Source organism: Pongo pygmaeus, chromosome 23 (genome assembly GCF_028885625.2).
Source record: "Pongo pygmaeus isolate AG05252 chromosome 23, NHGRI_mPonPyg2-v2.0_pri, whole genome shotgun sequence".
Classification (NCBI taxonomy): Eukaryota; Metazoa; Chordata; class Mammalia; order Primates; family Hominidae; genus Pongo; species Pongo pygmaeus.
This window is the reverse complement of record NC_085931.1, coordinates 34,825,001-34,845,202: the sequence shown is the minus strand read 5'-3', so window position 1 is coordinate 34,845,202 and position 20,202 is coordinate 34,825,001. Positions and strand designations below refer to the sequence as shown.

Genomic DNA, 20,202 nt, shown 5'->3' with positions numbered 1-20,202 from the left:
ATTCTTTGAAGAGTTCTGTACCTGGAGGGACAGAGGTAGCTGGGATCCAGCCCTGGTCAGCTGGTTCTTGGGGGCCTTTTTGTATGATAAGTCAGATGACGGTAGAAAGTAACTGAATGGGGCTTCATTTGAGCTTCTCAGTCTTAAAGAAGTTCCTTAAGACTTCCAAGGTAGGTAGATTCTTGGATTAGTCAAGGAATGCTTCCTGAGGGTGGCATGTCTTCGGGTCTTACCTGTTCAGAACATGAAGAGCAATGTGTGGAAGCCACCTGTCCCAGGAAAGAGCTTCTTGGTGCCCGTGAGTTTTTCTGTTAGAAAATGTTTTAGTCTTTGTCCTGTGGTTGGAGCAATAGTTTTCTAATCAGCAGTTTCTTAGAATATAAGGTCATTAAAGCTGTAATGAAATAACTTTTCATATTAAGCATATTTGCAATTCTGATGGTCTTTCAGCTCACTTTAACTTTTGCTATTTAGGGTAGGAATTATTTTTCTTAATTACAGAGGTCAGACACTAACGTTTTAGTTAAATTAACAATTGTCTATGCTCATGTGATGAGTTATAGAGTTGGGAGCTCAGCCTCTTGATTCCTAATCCTGGAGTGCCTGGGGTGAAGCTCTAGGCCTTCTGCCCCCAGGCAGCCTGCTCATACTTTGTCTTTTATCTTATACCTGGAGCTGCTGGCTGCGTCTACCTATGCTGTAAATGTTATTCTCTAGGCTTGAACCCTCAGGCATGGCAGTAGTGGTGGGGCAGCTTCTCTCTGTCTCTATGGATGCCCAGACTCTCTGCAAACTATTAATACCTCGGGGTGGTCTGTTCTTTGTGCGCTTGGAGTAGGAGTGGTCTCAAAAGAACACATGGTGCAGTGCCTTCATTTTCCAGTGGTGGACAACACTAGACTGGCTCAAGGGCCTGCAGCAGAGGCCAGCCTGGAAGCCAAGTATCCTGCTGGCTGCTTGCTGAGGCTTCAAGGTCTAGTTGTCACTTCTGTTCTGTTTTGTTCACAGGCAGTTTCATCTGGTGATGAGAAAGAGGGGCTGAAACACCCTGGGCTGATACTGAAATATTCCACTTATAAGAACTTGGCCCAGCTGGCAGCCCAGCGGGAGGATCTGGAGACAGCCATGGAGTTCTACTTAGAGGTATGGTTTTGGCAGTGCTTAGCTCCCTTGGTGTTTTGAAAGCTCTTGGTGGAGGGGATGAGGTTGGGGTCTTGTGGGCCAAAAAGAAGAGTTTGTAGTGGTGGATCACCAAGCTATAGTACCCAAGGCTCTAGGGTAGGTCCATAGGTGATAACAATTAGTACTGACCAGGCCTGGAGAGCAGGGGCTGGGGCAGAGCACATGCTTGAATGCAGGGACCTGCGTGTGAATTCTTCCTTTGCTGCTCAGTGCATGTGTGGCCGTGAGTGAGTTATTCAGTCTCTTGGTATCTCTAGGTCTACACCATTATAGTGGTAATAATAAAAAAGAGCATAGTTGTGAAAGTTAAGTGAGTTGGTATGCGTAATAGTATCAAAAACAAAGTCTGAAACTGAGCATTCAATATATTAATACTTCCAGTCATAATAGTATTGCTGTTATTTCATGTTACTATCAGTCTGTCTGTGGGCACCTCTAAAGCACCAGACACTGCGCTGTTTGCTTCCTATGCATACACTAATCCTCATGCCATCTTGCAAGGAAGGAGTCTTTATCCTCACTTTAGTGATGAGGAAATGGAGGCCCAGGATCATTCTGCTAATCAGTGTTGGAGCAGGGATGTGAACCAAGGTTTATCTTCAAAGTACATGAATCCCATAAGACTCTCATTTTTTCAAATTGTTTTAAAGACAGGGTCTCAGTCTGTTGCCCATGCTGGAGTGCAGTGGCACAATCAGGGCTCACTGCAGCCTCGACCTCCCGGGCTCAAACGATCCTCCGACCTCATGCCCCCAAGTAGCTGGGACTATAGGCATGCACCACCACCACACCCAGCTAATTTTTTGTATTTTTAGTAGAGATGGAGTTTCACCATGTTACCCAGGCTGCTCTTGAACTCTTGGACTCAAGCATTCTGCCCACCTCAGCCTCCCAAAGTGGGATTGCAGGCGTGAGCCACCATGCCTGGCCATATTTTCTTTTCTTTCTTCTCCTTTTACCTATTAAATATGTAAGGAATACAGATATTCAAATTGACAAAATATATCAAGAAAATGGGGAGACTGAGGCAGAAGGATCACTTGAGGCTAGAAATTTTAGACAAGCCTGGACAACATACTAAGACCGTGTCTCTACGAAAAAATTGAAAATTAGCTAGGTGTGGTGATGTGCCTCTGTAGCCTCAGCTACTCATGAAGCTGAGGTGAGAGGATTGCTTGAGCCCGGAAGTTTGAGGATGCAGTGAGCTATGATCACACCACTGCACTCTTGCCTGGGCAGTAGAGTGAGACCCAGTCTCAAAAAAGAAAATTTTTTAAAAAAAATTCTAAGTTAAATAACTTGGTCCCTGTAACTTTTTATATGCCATTATCACTCTAGATCTTGGAAACGTGTGACTCCAGGAAAGATGAGCTGGCATTGCTTGTCAGTTATAAGATAGTCATGGCACTTTTGCCATTTCCCTGGGAAGTTCAAGTGGCTGTGCCAGTGACGTGCTCCTCCCGTCCCGGGGTGCATATTCAAGGAGAGATCTGAGTATGTGTGTGTGTGTGTGTGTGTGTGTGTGTGTGCCCTCTGCTCGTGTGTGTGTGTGTGTGTGTGTGCCCTCTGCTCGTGTGTGTGTGTGTGTGTGTGTGTTTGCCCTCTGCTCGTGTTGCTTCCAGGCAGTGATGCTGGACTCCACAGATGTCAACCTCTGGTATAAGATTGGACATGTGGCCCTGAGGCTCATCCGGATCCCCCTGGCTCGCCATGCTTTTGAGGAAGGGCTGCGGTGCAATCCTGACCACTGGCCCTGTTTGGACAACCTAATCACTGTCCTGTACACCCTCAGTGATTACACAAGTGAGTCATGCTTTGATGCTTTCTTCCATGTGCCAGTGGTTTTTGGAACAGCAGAGGAAAGGTGGTTTGGGTAAACTGAAAGCCAAAGTTAACACTGAAGGGCTTTGCCAGACTGTCAGGGAGAATGGCAATGTTGTTAGATTTCTGCTTTATTCTGCATCTCTTTCTTGATTTGTTAAATGCCTTGTAGTAATAAAGTAGCATGTTTTCTGAATGATTTTACTTTTGGCTGTCTTTTTTTTTTTTGCTTTGCAAGGTTTTGTTTGCTTGACAGAAGAAATGGCTATCTTATTTCCTCCCTGCACTGTCCCATTTTGTGTGTCTTAGTCTGTTTGGGCTTCCATTAAAAAAAAAAAATACCATAGATTGGGTGGCTTAAACAGCAGAAATTGGCTGGGTATGTTGGCTCATGCCTGTAATCCCAGCACTTTAGGGGGCCAAGGCAGGCAGATCACTTGAGCCCAGGAGTTTGAGACCAGCCTGGGCAACATGGTGAAACCCTGTCTTTTCAAAAAATACAAAAATTAACTAGACTTGATGGTGCATGACTGTCGTCCCAGCTACTTGGGAGGCTGAGGTGGGAGGATTGCTTCAGTCTGGGAGGTCGAAGCTGCAGTGAGTCGAGGCTGTGCAACCGCATTCCTGTCTGGGTGACACAGTGAGACCCTGTCTCAAAAACAAAACAAAACAAAAATAAATATTATCTAAATCAGATGTGGGTAAGACTTGAGGTACAATTCGTCCTGAGACAAAATTCCTCTCCAGTTGTAAACTTGTGAATACAGATAAATTAATGTGCTTCCAAAATATAATGGTGGGACAGATATACGACAAACATTTCCATTCCAACAGGGAGAAATAGGAAAGCAGGAAAGGGTGATGGGTCCCAAAACTTAGCAAACTTAGCAAGGCAGATTTGAGATCCTGAGGCTCAGGAATAATTCTCTTTGACCTGATGCTCTGCCCTTGATGCCCACTGAGGTGGCAACATCACCCTCATGGCACGTGGGTGGAGGGACAAGCCCTACCCTTTTGGCTTGGCAAGGGCTCTACCCCTAAGATGCTAGGTTGAGACATCCTGGCCTATGCAAACTGGAGAAGTGGCCCCACCCTTGAAGGAACTAGCCCTAGCCTCTTGGTCTGTGATGGGAGTGGCGGCTCAAATGATCTTTGAATCATCTTTGAGGTTCTTCTTCCCTTTCCTTGAAAGATAACATATATTCTTGACTTTCATTCTTTCTCATTTTTTCTGTTCCCGTTAGTCCCCATTAGCAGTGTTTCTGCCAGTATAATCCCACCTTTCTGGCTTCTGAGATACCTGATTAAATCTGTGGTTCATGCCCACACTGATCTTATAAGGAAATTGTTGGTCAGTCACACTCATAGTGTTCTTAGAACAAACTTTCCCAATTTTTGCAATATGGATAGACAGAATTTTCTAAATCTTTAAGTTCTGGTTCCTTTTTGCTTAACAATGCCTTCTTGTTTTCTCTATTTTAGCATTTCACTATAAGCAGTCAGGAGGAACTGGGCTGTCTTTAATACTTTGCTTAGAAGTCTCAGCAAAATAGCCAATTTTATTGCTCACAAGTTCTACCTTCTACCAAACGCTAGAACATAGACATAATTCAGCCAAGTGCTTTGCTACTGTATAACAAGGATCACCTTTTCTTCATTGTCCAATAGCATGTTCCTTATTTCCATTTGAGATCTCAGCAGAAATGCCCTTGATGTTTATATTTCTACCAACATTCTGTACATGATTATTTATTCTCTAGTAAGATGGAAGCCGTCTCTGTACCTCTTCTCTTCTTTCTGAGCCCTCATCAGAATCACCTTTTTTTTTTTTTTTTTTGAGACGGAGTCTCACTCTGTCACCCAGGCTGGAGTGCAGTGGTGCGATCTCGGCTTATCGCAAGCTCCACCTCCCGGGTTCATGCCATTCTCCCACCTCAGCCTCCAAAGTAGCTGGGACTACAGGCACCCACCACCAAGCCCGGCTAATTTTTTGTTTTTGTATTTTTAGTAGAGACGGGGTTTCACCGTGTTAGCCAGGATGTTCTCGATCTCCTGACCTTGTGATCCGCCCGCCTCGGCCTCCCAAAGTGCTGGGCTTATAGGCGCGAGCCACTGCGCCCAGCCCAGAATCACCTGTAACAATCCTTACATACCAATATTCACTTTTTTCCAGCGTACACCTCGAAACTCTTTAAGCTTATACCCAGTTCTAAAGGTCTTTCCAACACCAGATGTGGTAGCTCATGCCTGTGGTCCCAACACTCTAGGAGGCTGAGATGGGAGGATCACTTGAGCCCAGAAGTTCAAGAACAGCCTGGGCAAGATAGTGAAACCCCATTTAAAAACACTTTTTTTTTTTTTTTCGTTAACTGGGTGGGGTGGTGCACACCTGTAGTCCCAGCTACTTGGAAGGATCACCTGAACCTAGGAGTTAGAGGTTACAATGAGCCATGATCGTGCCACTGCACTCCAGCCTGGGTGACAGAGGCGAGACTCTGCCTCAAAAAAAAAAAAAATTGTTTCCACATTTTTAGGTATTTGTTACGACAGCAGCCCACTTGTTGGTACCACTTTCTGTCTTAGTTAGTTCATGCTGCTATAGTAAAATATGATAGATTGGGTAGCTTAAACAAGAATTTATTTCTCTCAGCTCCGGAGGCTGGAGAGTCTTTTTTTCTCTTCCTTTTAAAAAGACAAATAGGAACAGGATAGAATGTGTTGAGGCAGATGAGGCCTTGCTCAACCTTCTCACCTCCAGTTCTTGTTCTCCATAACCACTTTTTAAATCTTTTTAACTGAGGCAAAACATACATACAATAAGGTACATAAATCTGAGACCTGTCAGTTTGTATATGTGAAAACATGTCAAGATACAGAACATGTGCAACGCCCCAGAAGGCAGGTTACTTTGGGTCCCTTCCACTTTTTACAACCTCCTAAGGCAACCTTGATTTCTCCTTTTTGTCACCAAAGATGAACTTTGCTTGTTGTTGAACTTTCTCTAGGTAGAGTCAGGAAGCGTGTGCTTTCCTCAGCCTGGCCACTTCTGCTTGTCATCCTGCCTGTGAGCGCACCCATGTGGGGCACAGCAGTCTCTATGTCTTGTTATTTTGTGTGGTCTATTATGTGCATTTGTACAATGTAGCCATTCTGTACATGGGCATTTGGGTTATTTCCAGATTTGGGTTCTTAGTCATAACCTGCTATGAACATTCTTGTATATGTCTTTTAGTGAACATATGCACTCGTTCTGTAGGTTGCCCCTCATTTCACTCCCACCAGCAGAATATGATAGTTCTACAGGGCTGTGTTTTGACTCTAGCAGTTTCTTCTTCTGGAGGCTTTGAGTCTCTTCTTGGATGCTCCTCCCACAGTTTGGGACCATCTTTGGGGTTCAGCCTTCCTTCCCCAACTGACTTCTTTAGTTCTTTGCACCCCTCTCTCATTGTAGAAGAAGTTATGCTTGGTAAACTCTAGTCTTTGTGGGAAGATTTAGGTTGGAGTATTGTATTAGGGTTCTCTAGAGAAACAGAACCAGTAGGATGTATGTACATATATACAAAGAGATTTATTGTAAGGAATTGGCTTATGTGGTATTGGTAGCTGACAAGTTCCAAGATTTACAGGGTGAGTCAGCAAGCTGCAGACCCAGGAGTGATGGTGTATAGTTCTAGTCCAAGTCCAAAGGCCTGAGAACCAGGAGAATTGGTGGTATAGTTTCAGTCTGTAGGCTGGCAGGCCCAGGAAGAGCTGATGTTTTGGTTTTAATGAGAAGGTAGGGAAAAAAACCCCTAATGTCCCAGTTCAAAGGCAGTCAGGCAGAAAAATTCTCTTACACAGGGGAAGGTCAGCCTTTTTGTTCTGTTCAGGCCTTCAACTGATTGGATGAGGCCTTCCCACATTAGGGAGGGCAATCTGCTTTACTCAGTCTACTGATTTAAATGTTAATCTCATGCAAAGACACCCTCACAGACACACCCAAAATAATATTTGGCCTAAGTCTGGATATGCTGTAGCCCAGTCAAATAGACACATGCAATTAATCATAGCAGGGACTGAACTGATACATACACCTGTGAGAGCCCTGATAGATTTGACAGTCATTTAAAACAAAAAATTAAAGCAGCATGTTAAATTGACTCCCAGTGGCATTTTATGTATTTGATATGAGTAGGGAGGGATGCTGCTGGGTTAAGGCCTGCTGACTGCCTCTTGTTCTGAGATTTCCCAGGCCTTCCCTCTGTAGGACTGTAGGGTGGCTAGTAAGTTTAGCTTAATGTGGCTAATGTGCCTACTGAGAACCAGCATCATCCAAGTGCTCAGTGGCTTCTGGGTTTTCTCTCTGGAAGTCACTGATGGCTACCCTTCAGGTTTCATGTGGTCTCAGAGAAACCATGTCCCTTATTTGTCTGATGCAGGCACCTTTGGACCATCTGTTGAGCAGCTTGGACTGTGCTGGGATTGTACAGACCTCTCTTTGCTCACAGGTTGCACAGCCTTTGTGCACCTTGGGGCGTGTGGCCCTGCTCAGCATTGTGGCCAGTCTCTGCTCTCTCCTCCCAAGCACACTAGGAGCACATCACTTTCTCCTCTTCCAAGGCTTCCATGCGCAGATTTCTACTTCTGCTCTGGTTTTCCTCTGTGTGTTGCTTCTCACTCCTAGGTGCTTCATTTTCTAGTTATTCTTGATAGGAGTGACTTGCAGTCTACCTGCACCAAACTGAGAAGCTGGGCAGGGCATGATAGTGGTCCCAGTGCCTGGGCAGAGCTGGCACCCTGCTGCAGTGTTCTGTTTCTCTGTGTGTTCACTGGTGAGACCTGGACTGTTCCCAATTACAAGTGCTGAAAGCTTTCATAATTTATAGCATAGTTCTGCTTTGTGAATCCATGCCATCCCATTTTTTCTGTGTGTTTACCCGTTACTGTCTCCATTCCTGGAGGAGCTGGAGTTGGCACAGGCTTTCCAGATCAATGGCTTGAAGATGCTCATTATGACATTAACGTGAGTGATGTACATGTCTTAAACTGTAGGCAGTCACTTTAATAATAGGTTTTTTTTTAAAAAAAGGAGGAAAATTGGAAAATACAGGTAAACAAAATTCAATAAGTTTTATGTGTGTAGTGGAGTCACATTATGTGACCTCTTTTGTCTCCTGCTTCTTCCCAGTACTGTATCTTGGCCTTCTTTCTGGTCAGTAAGCACACCCCTTGACCATCTGTGTAGTGGCTGCTTGGCAGCCTATCGTGTGGAATTGGACATACTTTATTTAACCAGGTGCCGTGGTGGGAAGAGTGGTTTTGAGATTTTTTTTTTCCTTGAAACAGGGTCTCACTCTATTGCCCAGGCTAGAGTACAGTGGTATGATCACAGCTCACTGCAGCCTCTACCTCCTGGGCTGAAACGATTCTCCCACATCGGCCTCCTGAGTAGCTGAGACTGCAGGTGTACACCAACATGCCTGACTAATTTTTGTATTTTTTGTAGAGATGGAGTTTCATCATGGTGCCCAGGCTGGTCTCCAACTCCTGGGCTCAAGCGATCTGCCCAACTTGGCCTCTAGAGTGCTGGGATTATAGGCGTGAGCCCTGTGCCTGGCTATTCCCAGATTTTTTGAAGGCTGTTTTCCAATTAGCCAATAGATAATCACTGTGAGCCCTGTTGGATTTTTGCAGTAGTTTCTAGAGGTGAGATTCCCAGGTCGTCGAGGATCTGTGTGTAATTGCCTGTGGTCCTCCAAAAAGATCCTACGGTCTGTCCTCTGCCAGAATCTTTGGGTCTGCTCACCTTGCAGTGCCCAGTCTACTCTGGGTCTTATTACTAACCTGACTGAATTAGTTAAAGTGGTATCTCATTATTTTTTACCAGGCATTTCTTTGATTCTAGGAGCAGGATTTTCCTGATGTTAACTGGCAAGGCCAGAGCTTCTGAGTGCGGTCTCAGAAATCATAAACTGTCTCTTTCCCCACCAGCATGTCTGTACTTCATCTGCAAAGCTTTGGAGAAGGATTGCCGGTACAGCAAAGGGCTGGTCCTCAAGGAGAAGATTTTTGAGGAGCAGCCTTGTCTCCGGAAGGACTCTCTCAGAATGTTCCTCAAATGGTAAGTCCTGCCTCTTCCCATGCCATGTGTGCACGCTTACTGTGTGGCTGGTGAAGGTCAGGAGCACACCACATTCTCCCCTCAGGTCCCATGGATGGAGCCCCTGTGCTCTGGGGCTTCATGCCCTGCTGCAGCCCCTCATCTAGTGAACTGATCTTGGACTGCCTTGTTGATCACCTACCTCTACCTAATCTTGGCAAGGCCTCCTCAGGCTGCCTGCTGCCCGCCTCTCCTGCTGCCCTGCCAGCTTTCAGTGTTCGCTAGCTCTCCTCTGGATGCTTGGGGCAGCCTGCTGCCCAGCTTGCCTCCTGCCTTTCCCCTTCCCAGGGTTTTGTTCTCAATGCTGCCCAAGTTCAGTGTCCCAAACATGCCTCTGATCATGTGCCACCCCTGCCTTGCCTCCAGGACATAGCCCATGCTCCGTTGCATTACCAAAGAGGTTCTTTGCAGCCTGACCCCATAGTTCTCCCACCTCACCTCCTGCTTTTCCCTGCCAGGCTCCTTTTGTTAAGACTGCCCCAAGTCCCTTGCAGTTTCCAGGCGTGGTACCGTTCCGTGGCATCTTATCTTCTCACCCTGGCTGCCACTACGCTCTAAACTCTCTTCCCACCTCTCCACCTGTCCCGCCATTGCCCCTCCTTTGCCAGGTGTCTTCCCACAGACGCACTTCTGAGGTGACCCAACAATACCTGCCCTTCCTGCCCAGACTGTCCTGATGCCTGCCAGCAGGGCCACACCTCAGAGCTGCTCACTTACGAACTTATCTGTTTCTCAGGTCACCTCTCTGTTGCTTTCTGAGCTCTAGCTGCCCTTCCCCACAGCCCTCCAGCCCAGCCAACTCCTTTTGCCCTCTGGTCTTCCTTGGCCCTGGAACACACCTGTAGGGGTTGATTAGTAGTGATTTATCTCGGCGTCTGTCCCCTGTGAGCCTGTCCCTCTCCTGAAGGAACTACCTGTTGGCAGAGATAGGAACTGAGGGAACATCTGTCATGAGGGAGCTAACCTTCTTGAGGGAGACAGATTAAGAAGCACATGAAACAGATAAATTCATGAGTAGCTCTGAGGTGTATCTCTGCTGGGAAGCACCAGGACAGTCTGGGCAGGAGGGCAGGTGAGGTTGGGTCGCCTCAGAAGTGTGTCTGTGGGAGGACATGTAGGGCCTCCAAGCCCCTGCCCTTTCTGTATTTTTGGGTCGTGATACACTTTGGTGAGCTTCACTTGTCCGATGACTTTTTGTTGGCATGGGCAGTATAGGATAGTTACCTTCTTTTAAGATTTTCTAATAATAATTGTGAGAAAGATTTTATTTTTCTGCGGCTTTTCAGATATTATTGTGTTACTGTTAATACATATGAAAACTCTTTCTCTGCCCAGTTTTGAATTGTCAAAGGAACAAAGAATATTAGTCATTTCTAGTGTATGTGGGTATTAAGAAGGCTATTTACTGCCCTACCCAGGCCAGACTGAAGTGATTATTTTATTTATAGGAAGAAACAATACACATTAAAAGGTATTAACCTAAATGCATTTTTGTGTGTAAAATTTCAGCCTCGGTTTTAGTTTGTAACATCATAATTTCTCCCTGTCTCCCATGCTTTTAGTGACATGTCGATTCATGATGTTTCGGTGAGTGCAGCTGAGACACAGGCGATTGTAGATGAGGCCTTGGGGCTGCGAAGAAAGAGGCAAGCGCTGATTGTGCGGGAGAAGGAGCCAGATCTGAAACTTGTGCAGCCCATTCCTTTCTTCACGTAGGTTGTCTAGCGTCTCTGGGAATGCTGGGTCGGCCAGTAGGCCCTGGTGTGGGATACTGCCCTGCACAGGAGGGAGAGACATTGAGGCTTGATCCTGGGTTGGTGGTATGGATGGGGGCTGGGTGCACAGTGGCCAAATGGTTGGAGGTGCATGCTTACTTGATTACTAAGAAGCAGGTCAGCTCTCTCTCAAGTACATCCAGTCTCAGTCCCTTTTTGCTGTTGCTGTTCTTGACCCCAGCCACCTGCCACATTCCTTTAAGGCCCTTCTCAGCCTGCCCTATCTAGAGGGGGAATGGAAACTAACATTTGCCAAGCACTTGCCAGGAGGAAACTGATGTTCAAAGTACTTAAATGGGGAGCCCAGAGACAGTCCCAGGTCTGGGCTTCTCTGCTGTCAAGTCCATGTTTTCTCTCTAGGGCCATGTGGGGAGCCCTGCGAGATGGGCCTCAATATAGTCCTTGCCAGCCCCATGATGTGAGAGTCTCTCTCTCTCTAGGAAGGGCAAATTGGTATTGGCGGTTCCCTGGAGTTGGGGTAGTTTAGTCCCTTAGCGAACTCTGGAATTCAATTTCTGTATTTAAAATTCTGACATTGAATCTTTAAGTTTAGCATGACTTAGCAGTAGCATTCCATTTCTACTCCCCACCCCCTACCTCCACCCCTGTCTGCCTACTCTGAGGGAGCTCTGGCCTGGATCAGACTGACCTGACCTGGGTCCAATGCTGGCACTCCTAATGCTATGAATTGGATGACTCTGGGGACATTAGGAGCCACTCCCTAGCAACGGGGAGAGCAACATCTCTCTCCTAGGGTTGTCATGATAATGACAAAATGTGTAGGGCTAGCACAGAGGCAGCATATAGCACCCACTCAGGAAGGGCTGGCTCTGATCCGTATTATTATGACTGGCTGTGAGTTTCAGCATGTAGAATTTCCCAGAAATATTTCCATACCCGAGCACCAGGATGGCCAGGAAGAAAAGGCTGTTCTTCAGGCTGCTCTAGGACTCCTGTCTGGTGCCCTTTCTTGTATTTCGTCAGCTGGATTAGAGTCCTTCTCCCATCTGAGTGTGTGCTCCCCAACTACAGAGGGTTGGGGTTTTGGAAGGGCCCTGGGGTGCCTCCCTGTTACAGTGAAGGAGGAAAAGGCCTGAGAACACTAGAAGAGACTGTGGTGATGTGACTGGAGAACAGAGGGCTGGGAACTGGCACCGTGGCCACCCTCCATGATGCAGGGGGAGGGCTAAGTAGAAGCAGGAGGGAGAAGTAGAAGCAGGAGGGAGTTAGGCTCAGCAGTTAAATTTAGGATTTGGTCATTAAAGGAAGAGTGTAGATTCCCTCTCTGGTAGCAGAGGACATGATGCTTTTATAGTAATCTCCATCTATTCCAGGGGTCAGCAAAACTTTTCCTTTAAAGAGCCAGATAGTAAACATACTAGCCTTTGTGGGCCATGTACAATTTATGTTGTATATTCTTTTCTTCTTTTTCTTTCTGTCTTCTTTTTAAACAATGCTTTAAAAATGTGAAAACCAGCCGGGCATGGTGGCTCACGCCTGTAATTCCAATACTTTGGGAGGCTGAGGCAGGAGGATCACTTGAGTCAAGAGTTCAAGACCAGCCTGGGCAACATAGTGAGACCTCATATCTACAAAAAATAAACAAAATTAGCCAGATATGGTGGCACACACCTGTAGTTCCAGCTACTTGGGAGGCTGAGGGGGAGGATTGCTTGAGCCTGGGAAGTCAAGGCTGCAGTGAGCTGTGATGGCACCACTGCACTCCAGCCTGGGTGACAGAGCAAGACCCCCATCTCAAAAAAAAAAAAAAAATTAAAAAATAAAATGTGCTGCAGGGCACAGTTTACCACCCCTAGTTTCCTCAGTGCCTAGCAGGCATGAGCAAGAGCAAGGCACGAGTAAGGGAAATGGTGTATTTAAGGCATTTGACACAACCCAGCCAGTAAGCAAATTCTTCCTGTCTAAATGTAACACTAACTGAAGGCAGGAAAAAGATAGAAGAAATTCGTTCTAGCCCTGGGAGCCTCCATTGTTTAGATTCTGGATTTTGAAACACTGTCCTTTTTTTTCTTTTCTTTTTTCTTTTTTTTTTTTTTTTTGAGACAGAATCTCACTCTGTCACCCAGGCTGAAGTGCAGTGGCAGGATCTCGGCTCACTGCAAGCTCCGCCTCCCAGGTTCACACCATTCTCCTGCCTCAGACTCCCGAGTAGCTGCGACTACAGGTGCCCACCACCACGCCCGGCTAATTTTTTATATTTTTAGTAGAGACGGGGTTTCACCGTGTTAGCCAGGATGGTCTCGATCTCCTGACCTTGTGATCTGCCCGCCTCGGCCTCCCAAAGTGCTGGGATTACAGGCGTGAGCCACCGCCCCCGGCCAGCACTGTCCTTTTTTTCTTGAGACAGGGTCTCGCTCTGTTGCCCAGGATGGAGTGCAGTGGTGCGATCTTGGCTCACTGCAACCTCCACCTCCCAGGTTCAAGCGATTCTCCTGCCTCAGCCTCCCAAGTAATCAGAATTACAGACATGCACCACCACCCCTGGCTAATTTTTGGTATTTCTAGTAGAAACAGGGTTTCACCATGTTGATCAGGCAGGTCTCGAGCTCCTGACCTTAGGTGATCTACCCGCCTCGGCCTCTCAAAGCGTTGGGAGTACAGGCATGAGTCACCGTGCCCAGCCTGAAGCACTGTTCTTTTATTCCTTTCTCAACACTTCCTGGATGCTGGCTGTGTGCAGAGAACTGTGCTCTGTGCTAGGGGTGCAGTGTGGCAGGGCTTGGTCCCTTGCTACAAGTGATGACCGGGGCAGTCAGTCACCCAGAGAAAGCAGCACATGCCTCAAGCTGATGGGGGCTGTGAGGAGAGAAGCACAGTGCTGGAAGGCCTCTGAACAAGGTTCCTGCTGCTCTAGGGGTTGAGGAAGGCTGGGTGGTGGAGCTGGGGTCTGACCGAGGCACAGGCATTGGCTAGGCAGAGGGCTATGCTGTGGGAGGGGACGTTGCATCTGGGCAGAAGGAAGCCAGCCCAAAGGCCCCGTGGGATGTGAGAGTGTGATTTTGTTTAAGGAACCGAAAGAGAGCTAATGTAGCAGGAGTGCAGGGGGTGGTGTGAGAGGAGGCTGTGCAGCACCATGAGGCCAGGCTGAGCAGTTGGTCTTTAGCCTGAGGCATTAGAAGCAATTAAGGGATGGATACATGGATACATTGTAGCATACCACGCAGCATAGTAGACAACACACAACACAGAATGTGAAATACAAAACAATAGACAGCAAACAATATAACACACTACACCATACCACAACAAAACACAAACAGTCTCCTGTTGCCATCCAGCAGGCTCCAGCCCATTTGGTAATCCACTGAGATGCTGCTCCCAATAGGCCCTGCCCATGGTCCAAGTTCTTATAGACCATGTCCCTGTTGTCAGTCCCCCCCACAGGCTCTCCGCATAAAACAGATTCGTGGCAGCAGAGGAGTTCCACAAGTGTTTTAAAGACTTGACCTTCCTGAGGAGGAGTTTTTGAAGTGAGTCAATGGATTTCATACATGCCTAGTTGAGTCTGAAAGTGCCTCAGGCCAAGATGCTTATGGGGCTTCTGCTGCAGTGAGGGGCAGGTGGATGCCAGGTCCCTGGTCCAGCTTTGGCTGCTGCACCTTCAGTTCAGCTGTGTTAGACTCAAGATTTCATCAGTTATGACAGTGATGAAACCTTGATCACCTCCCCCACCCCCATGGACATGGCAGCTCCAGGAGCAGCTCTGCTGCCTCTGTGCAGGCAGGCCATTTTCCGCTGTGCTTGGAGTATTCCTCTGACAGGGTGGTGATCAGGTGTTGTGGCCCTCTCCCTTTAGCTGGAAGTGCCTCGGAGAGAGCTTGCTGGCCATGTACAATCATCTCACCACCTGCGAGCCCCCACGTCCCAGCCTTGGCAAGAGGATTGATTTGTCGGACTACCAGGACCCCAGCCAGCCTCTTGAGTCCTCCGTGGTGGTGACGCCAGTTAACGTGATCCAGCCAAGCACTGTCAGCGCCAACCCAGCTGTGGCTGTCGCCGAGCCTGTGGTCTCCTACACCTCTGTGGCTACAACCAGCTTCCCACTGCACAGTCCTGGTCTGTTGGAGACAAGCGCTCCTGTGGGTAAGCAGGCCCCCTGAATTTGGCTTCTGGGGAGACCCCGTTTACTGAGCCCAGCAGGAATGAGACTGTTGGGGAGCCCTGCCTCCCTAGAGAGAAGGGTCATGCTGACGCTCATGACTCAAGTGGAAGTGGGAGCCCCCAGCCCTAGAGGAGCCTCTCAGCCTGCTCACAGTGCCACTGCCCGTCAGGGCCATTTCAGCTCTGAAGCCCCTGCAGCTAGGGGGACAGGGGATCAGGGATGCAGCTCCTGTCCTTGACAGTTCCCCCAGGACCATTTAGTGCCTGGCAGCCACATTCTGGCATGAAGGTCGCTCTTAACCACTTGTAATGTGGAAGCTGGCAGAGGTCCCCTCTGCTGGTCCTGTTCTCTTGCTGACTGTGTACATCCTGAGTTCTTTGATCTTAGAAAACAAAGTCAGCAAAGTCACCAACCACCATATGTTTTATTGATTTTTATTATTGCTAGAGTTGTCAGAAATTTTTGACAAAAGCTCCCGAGCCTTTTCTTGATTTCTGTGTCACTGAAAAAAAGAAAATCTGGCAGATATAGAAGTTTCTGAATAAACATGTACATGGTTGTCTCTTTTTTACTTAATCATGCATGACATTCTTCTATTGTCCATATAGTTCACACTGTTCTTTTGCTCTTATCATATTGCTGAGTGCTCAGAGGGTACTGGGTAGGGTCATAGCCACTCACTCTGTCCGTTCTGGGTAACAGAGTGAGACCCCGAAGTTCAGCCGACCAGTGAGGGGATGGGAGGGTAAGGTGTTGCTTGCTTTGTAGCTGTGGAAAGTAATCTTGAAATCTGGCTTGTGGGTCCTGTGAAGTCAAGAAAGGTGTGAGAGTTAAGAGGTTTCAAATTAATTTTATTCAGGATTTTTTGTTGTTGAAGAAGAGATGGAACATTTTTTGAATGTCAAAGAGTTTAATGCTAGTAGATTTATAAAAGAGGGAGATTGATGTGTCTGTGTGGTGCATTTTTTTCACCCCTGCCACCGTGTAAGATTTTAATTTGCATTCTTTGTGAAGGTGATATTTCTGGGGGAGATAAATCCAAGAAAGGGGTAAAACGGAAGAAGATTTCAGAAGAGAGTGGAGAAACAGCAAAGCGGCGGTCTGCCCGTGTCCGAAACACCAAGTGCAAAAAAGAAGAGAAAGTAGACTTCCAGGAGCTTCTAATGAAGTTCTTGCCGTCCAGGTACTGTGTATTTTTTCTGATTGTCAGAAACAAACCCACAAACCTCCAGCATACACCATCAATAACATTTCTCATTCCATTGCCACCCTCTTCTCTGGTCTCCTCCTTTGTGTTCCCATAACATCTGTGCAGATGTCTGAAGCACAAATCTCACTGGAGTAGGATCTTGGATTTTTCTCGCTTCTCCCCACCTCTGAAATTCCTGAAGGCAGGAGCTGTGACTTGTTCATCTTTTGAGAGCTAGAAGCAACATACTCATGTCCCTGTGTATTTACAAGATATCTATTTGTTGCTGGGAGGCAGAGGGGTGCTGTGCCTTGGATGCAGATGCCCTGAAAACCCCATGGAAGGGAGCTTCCCTCCTGCTTTCAGGGAGTCCGTGTCTACTTGATTTGCTCCAGGCTCAGCAGGATTCCCTTGCATTCTGAGAAGGTAGAGGAGGAGCTTGTGAAGTATTCCTGGGTTTCACTCATTCTTAGTGCTTCTCAGGAGCCTAGGGGACAAGCAGGTACCAGGCTCCGCAGAGCTGGGAGGGACTTAGTCCCCAGTGCTTCTTACTTAGGTTTTCACCAGTCCTTCTGCCTTTTTTTTTTTTTTTTTTTTGAGACGGAGTCTTGCTCTTTCGCCCAGGCCGGAGTGCAGTGGCGCTATCTGGGCTTACTGCAAGCTCCGCCTCCCGGGTTCATGCCATTCTCCTGCCTCAGCCTCCCACGTAGCTGGGACTACAGGCGCCTGCCACCGCGCCTGGCTAATTTTTTGTATTTTTAGTGGAGACGGGGTTTCACCGTGTTAGCCAGGATGGTCTCGATCTCCTGACCTCGTGATCTGCCCGCCTCGACCTCCCAAAGTGCTGGGATTATAGGCGTGAGCCACGGCGCCCAGCCAGTCCTTCTGCTTTTTGTCCTTGCCTGCTCACCTCCGTCAGAGGCTTTAGGGTCCTCAATTTCTGAGCCTTTCTGGAGTTTATGGTGCCAGTGGGTTGGTTTCTTAATACTCCCCTTCCTCCTCCCTTAGCTGAGTGGAGAGGCCTCTCGGCAGACACCATTCTTCATTTGCACTGGACCATCTGCCTTCTAACAGTTGGCTGGTACATTTTTTTGTCTGCTGGGGCATCCTCGCCTATCTTCTGTGTTTGTGAGTTTATACCTTTTTTACTCCTTCGTTGTTACTGGAATGGAGTTTGGGAGCTAACCATGTGTGTTCGATATGCCATCTTTAAACAGGAGTTAAACTATCTGTAGTTCTTTCCCATGACAGTTTATTTCAGTGGTAACAACATCAAAGTGGTGAAGGAGAAGCCAGAAGCTTTAGGTGGATTGTAAATTTATTTTACAGCAAGATTCCTAATTTTCTTAATTTGTTGTCTTTCGGAGGTGAAGGTGAAATGCTTAGAAATAATGATTGTTCTCAGTACTTGACGCAGAATCAAAGTGGGGCTGCAGTGCCTTCTGATGAATTTTTCTTAAGGGGTAATACCAGAAGAAAGTTTCCCTTTGGAAGAGCTGCAGGATTGTTCTTTGGTTGATGGTGCCAAGAGATTTGAGTGACGCTATATTCCCCTTAGCTCTGCTTTTACTCCAAGGTCTTGTTCCCTAGTCCCATTTACCTGGAATGGTTTCAACTTTCTTTTTTATCTTTATTTTAGTTGTTGGTTTCCTTTGTGGTTTAGTGTCTGCTCCTTTGTTGTTTATTTTTGTTAGAGATAGGGTCTTGCCCTGTCGCCTAGGCTGGAGTACAGTGGCACAATCATAGCTCACTGTGGCCTTGAACTCCTGGGCTCAAGGGATCCTCCTGAATACCTAGGACTACAGGTGCACACCACTATGCCCAGCTAATTTTATTTCTTGTTTTTTGTAGAGATGAGGTCTTGCTGTATTGCCCAGGCTGATCTTGAACTCCTGGCCTCAAGCCATCCTTCTGCCTCCACCTCCCAAAATGTTGAGATTACAGGCTTAAAGCAACCACACTTAACTTAGTTTCTGCTTCTTTGAATGGTCAACGCAAGAGCAACGTGGTAGCTCGCCTGATGGAGTCGCCCTGGGAGTGTGTGCAATACGTGAATGAAGACATTCACAAGTGCCCTGAGTGTTTATGCTGCAGGGGTTCTGGGTTGAGGGAACACCACAAGGTTGGCTGAAATGGGTCCTTGGGAGGAGTGCCTGCCAGGAGAGGCGTCCCCAGTCCCGAGACTGGGCCCACCCACAGCTTTATGAGGAGCCATGGAAGGACCAAGTTCAGATGGGCTTGATGTATCCCCCAAACTCCCACTGATCTATCCGCTTTCCACCTTACTTGTTGGGCTCCCGTGAGGTCCTAGAACACACCAGGTGCTCTTCTGGCCTGTGCCTTTGTACCTGTTCTTGTCCTGCATCTGTGTATTGCAAGCCCTTCTCCTCCTCCAGTGTCAGCATGAACACTATCCCCTCTCAAAGGCTTTCTCTGACCCTGTTCTCTAAAGCAGGGCCCTTTTGACCCATAGTCTCAAGCACTCTGTTGTGAGGTGGTCCTTATTTGGGTTAGTTTGTGTACCTGCTTATTGGCTTTGTCTCTCTAGAGGGTAAGCTTACTGCAGGCAGGATCTGCCACATTTAGGGCTGCTGTATTCAGTGCCTAGCACATAGCTGCCTGGCACATAGCTGGTGCCCGGTAATCATCTGTTGATGAGATGAATGACCAAGACAGGATACAGACCAAATGCTGGCTCATGAGGCCCTGGAGAGAGGCAGAGCCTCCTGGAGGCCTGGGTTCTGGGCCCCACCACCCACTTATTTTAGCTGCCTTCTTCCTGACTCAGATTTAGTTTCTCTAACAGGAAGAGTTCAGATGCTTGTGTCAGAACGTATGTTGTGACTTTTTGATTTTGGCATGTTACACACAGGTTAAGAAAGCTGGACCCTGAGGAGGAAGATGATTCCTTTAATAACTATGAAGTCCAGTCAGAAGCCAAACTGGAAAGCTTCCCAAGCATTGGGCCTCATAGACTGTCATTTGACTCAGCCACATTCATGGAATCTGGTAGGAATCGAGCAGTGTGACCATTCACTTTGGGAATTCTTCTTCCCACTATCCTATAACCTGCTTATGTTTTGTTCTGGGAGAATGGTTCTGGGGTGTTTTTTAGTGTGGCCAAGAGTCTGCCTGGATTAATCTTGGACCTGAGCCCTGTGGTCAGCTTGGAGGTCTTCTGAAATGTCCAGGCTCATACTTGCTATGCTTTCTTATGGCCAAATTCAGAGACTTCGCTTTGCAAATTGAATGTATATAAGCACACCTGTTGAGTGTGTATCAGTGTATAACTGTTGAGTGAGATTAGTGCACATGGCAGCACTTGGAGGTCTGCCCTTTTGTTGTCCACCTTAGATATGGAGATTCAGAGAGGCTCAATGGCTCAATCATAGCTGCTGAGGGCTGGAGCCAGGCATTGAACCCAGTAGCCTGATCTCAGCACCACAGTGTGGTATCATGTCCACCTGGATCAGATGGTAGAGGGAGGGAACAGTCTTTACTGTCCCAAAGAAAATGGGAGACCCTGGTATGGAAGGTCCTCTTTATTCAAGTCAGGTTGCTCTTGTTCCCCGGGCAGAAAAGCAGGACGTGCATGAGTTCCTGCTGGAGAACCTAACCAACGGGGGCATCCTGGAGCTGATGATGCGCTACCTGAAAGGCATGGGCCACAAGTTCTTGCTAAGGTGGCCTCCAGGCTTGGCGGAGGTCGTGCTCAGCGTCTACCACAGCTGGAGGAGGCACAGCACCAGCCTGCCCAACCCGCTGCTGAGGGACTGCAGCAACAAGCACATCAAGGTTAGGGGGAGCCTCTCAAGGGCTGGTATTGAACTGGGACCAGGGCATGGGGACAGGGATCTTGCATGGGTGTGGGGCTGCTGTTGTGTTTGGCTGCATCTACTTGTGGGCCTGGAACCTGGGCTTTTTGTGGGTGTTGAGGCAGGAAGTCACTGAACCTGGTTTGTGCCCAGAAAGC

General features: G+C 47.5%; 1 protein-coding gene across 7 annotated transcripts in view; it reads left to right on the top strand.

Annotated features, from left to right (window-relative positions):
• Window positions 1-20,202, top strand: part of LOC129022957 (calcineurin-binding protein cabin-1) — a 169,510-nt gene that overhangs the window by 28,697 nt on the left and 120,611 nt on the right. For 6 of the 7 annotated variants that reach the window (XM_054469340.2, XM_063662877.1, XM_063662876.1 and 3 more), the window contains exons 5-12: window positions 1,009-1,143; window positions 2,805-2,985; window positions 8,974-9,103; window positions 10,705-10,854; window positions 14,735-15,021; window positions 16,055-16,223; window positions 19,102-19,238; window positions 19,807-20,024. In XM_054469340.2, the coding sequence (XP_054325315.2) occupies window positions 1,009-1,143; window positions 2,805-2,985; window positions 8,974-9,103; window positions 10,705-10,854; window positions 14,735-15,021; window positions 16,055-16,223; window positions 19,102-19,238; window positions 19,807-20,024 (1,407 nt within the window). Of the gene's footprint in view, window positions 1-1,008; window positions 1,144-2,804; window positions 2,986-8,973; window positions 9,104-10,704; window positions 10,855-14,319; window positions 14,409-14,734; window positions 15,022-16,054; window positions 16,224-19,101; window positions 19,239-19,806; window positions 20,025-20,202 lie in introns of those variants that run through there. The other variant, XM_054469344.2, reaches the window with a different exon arrangement.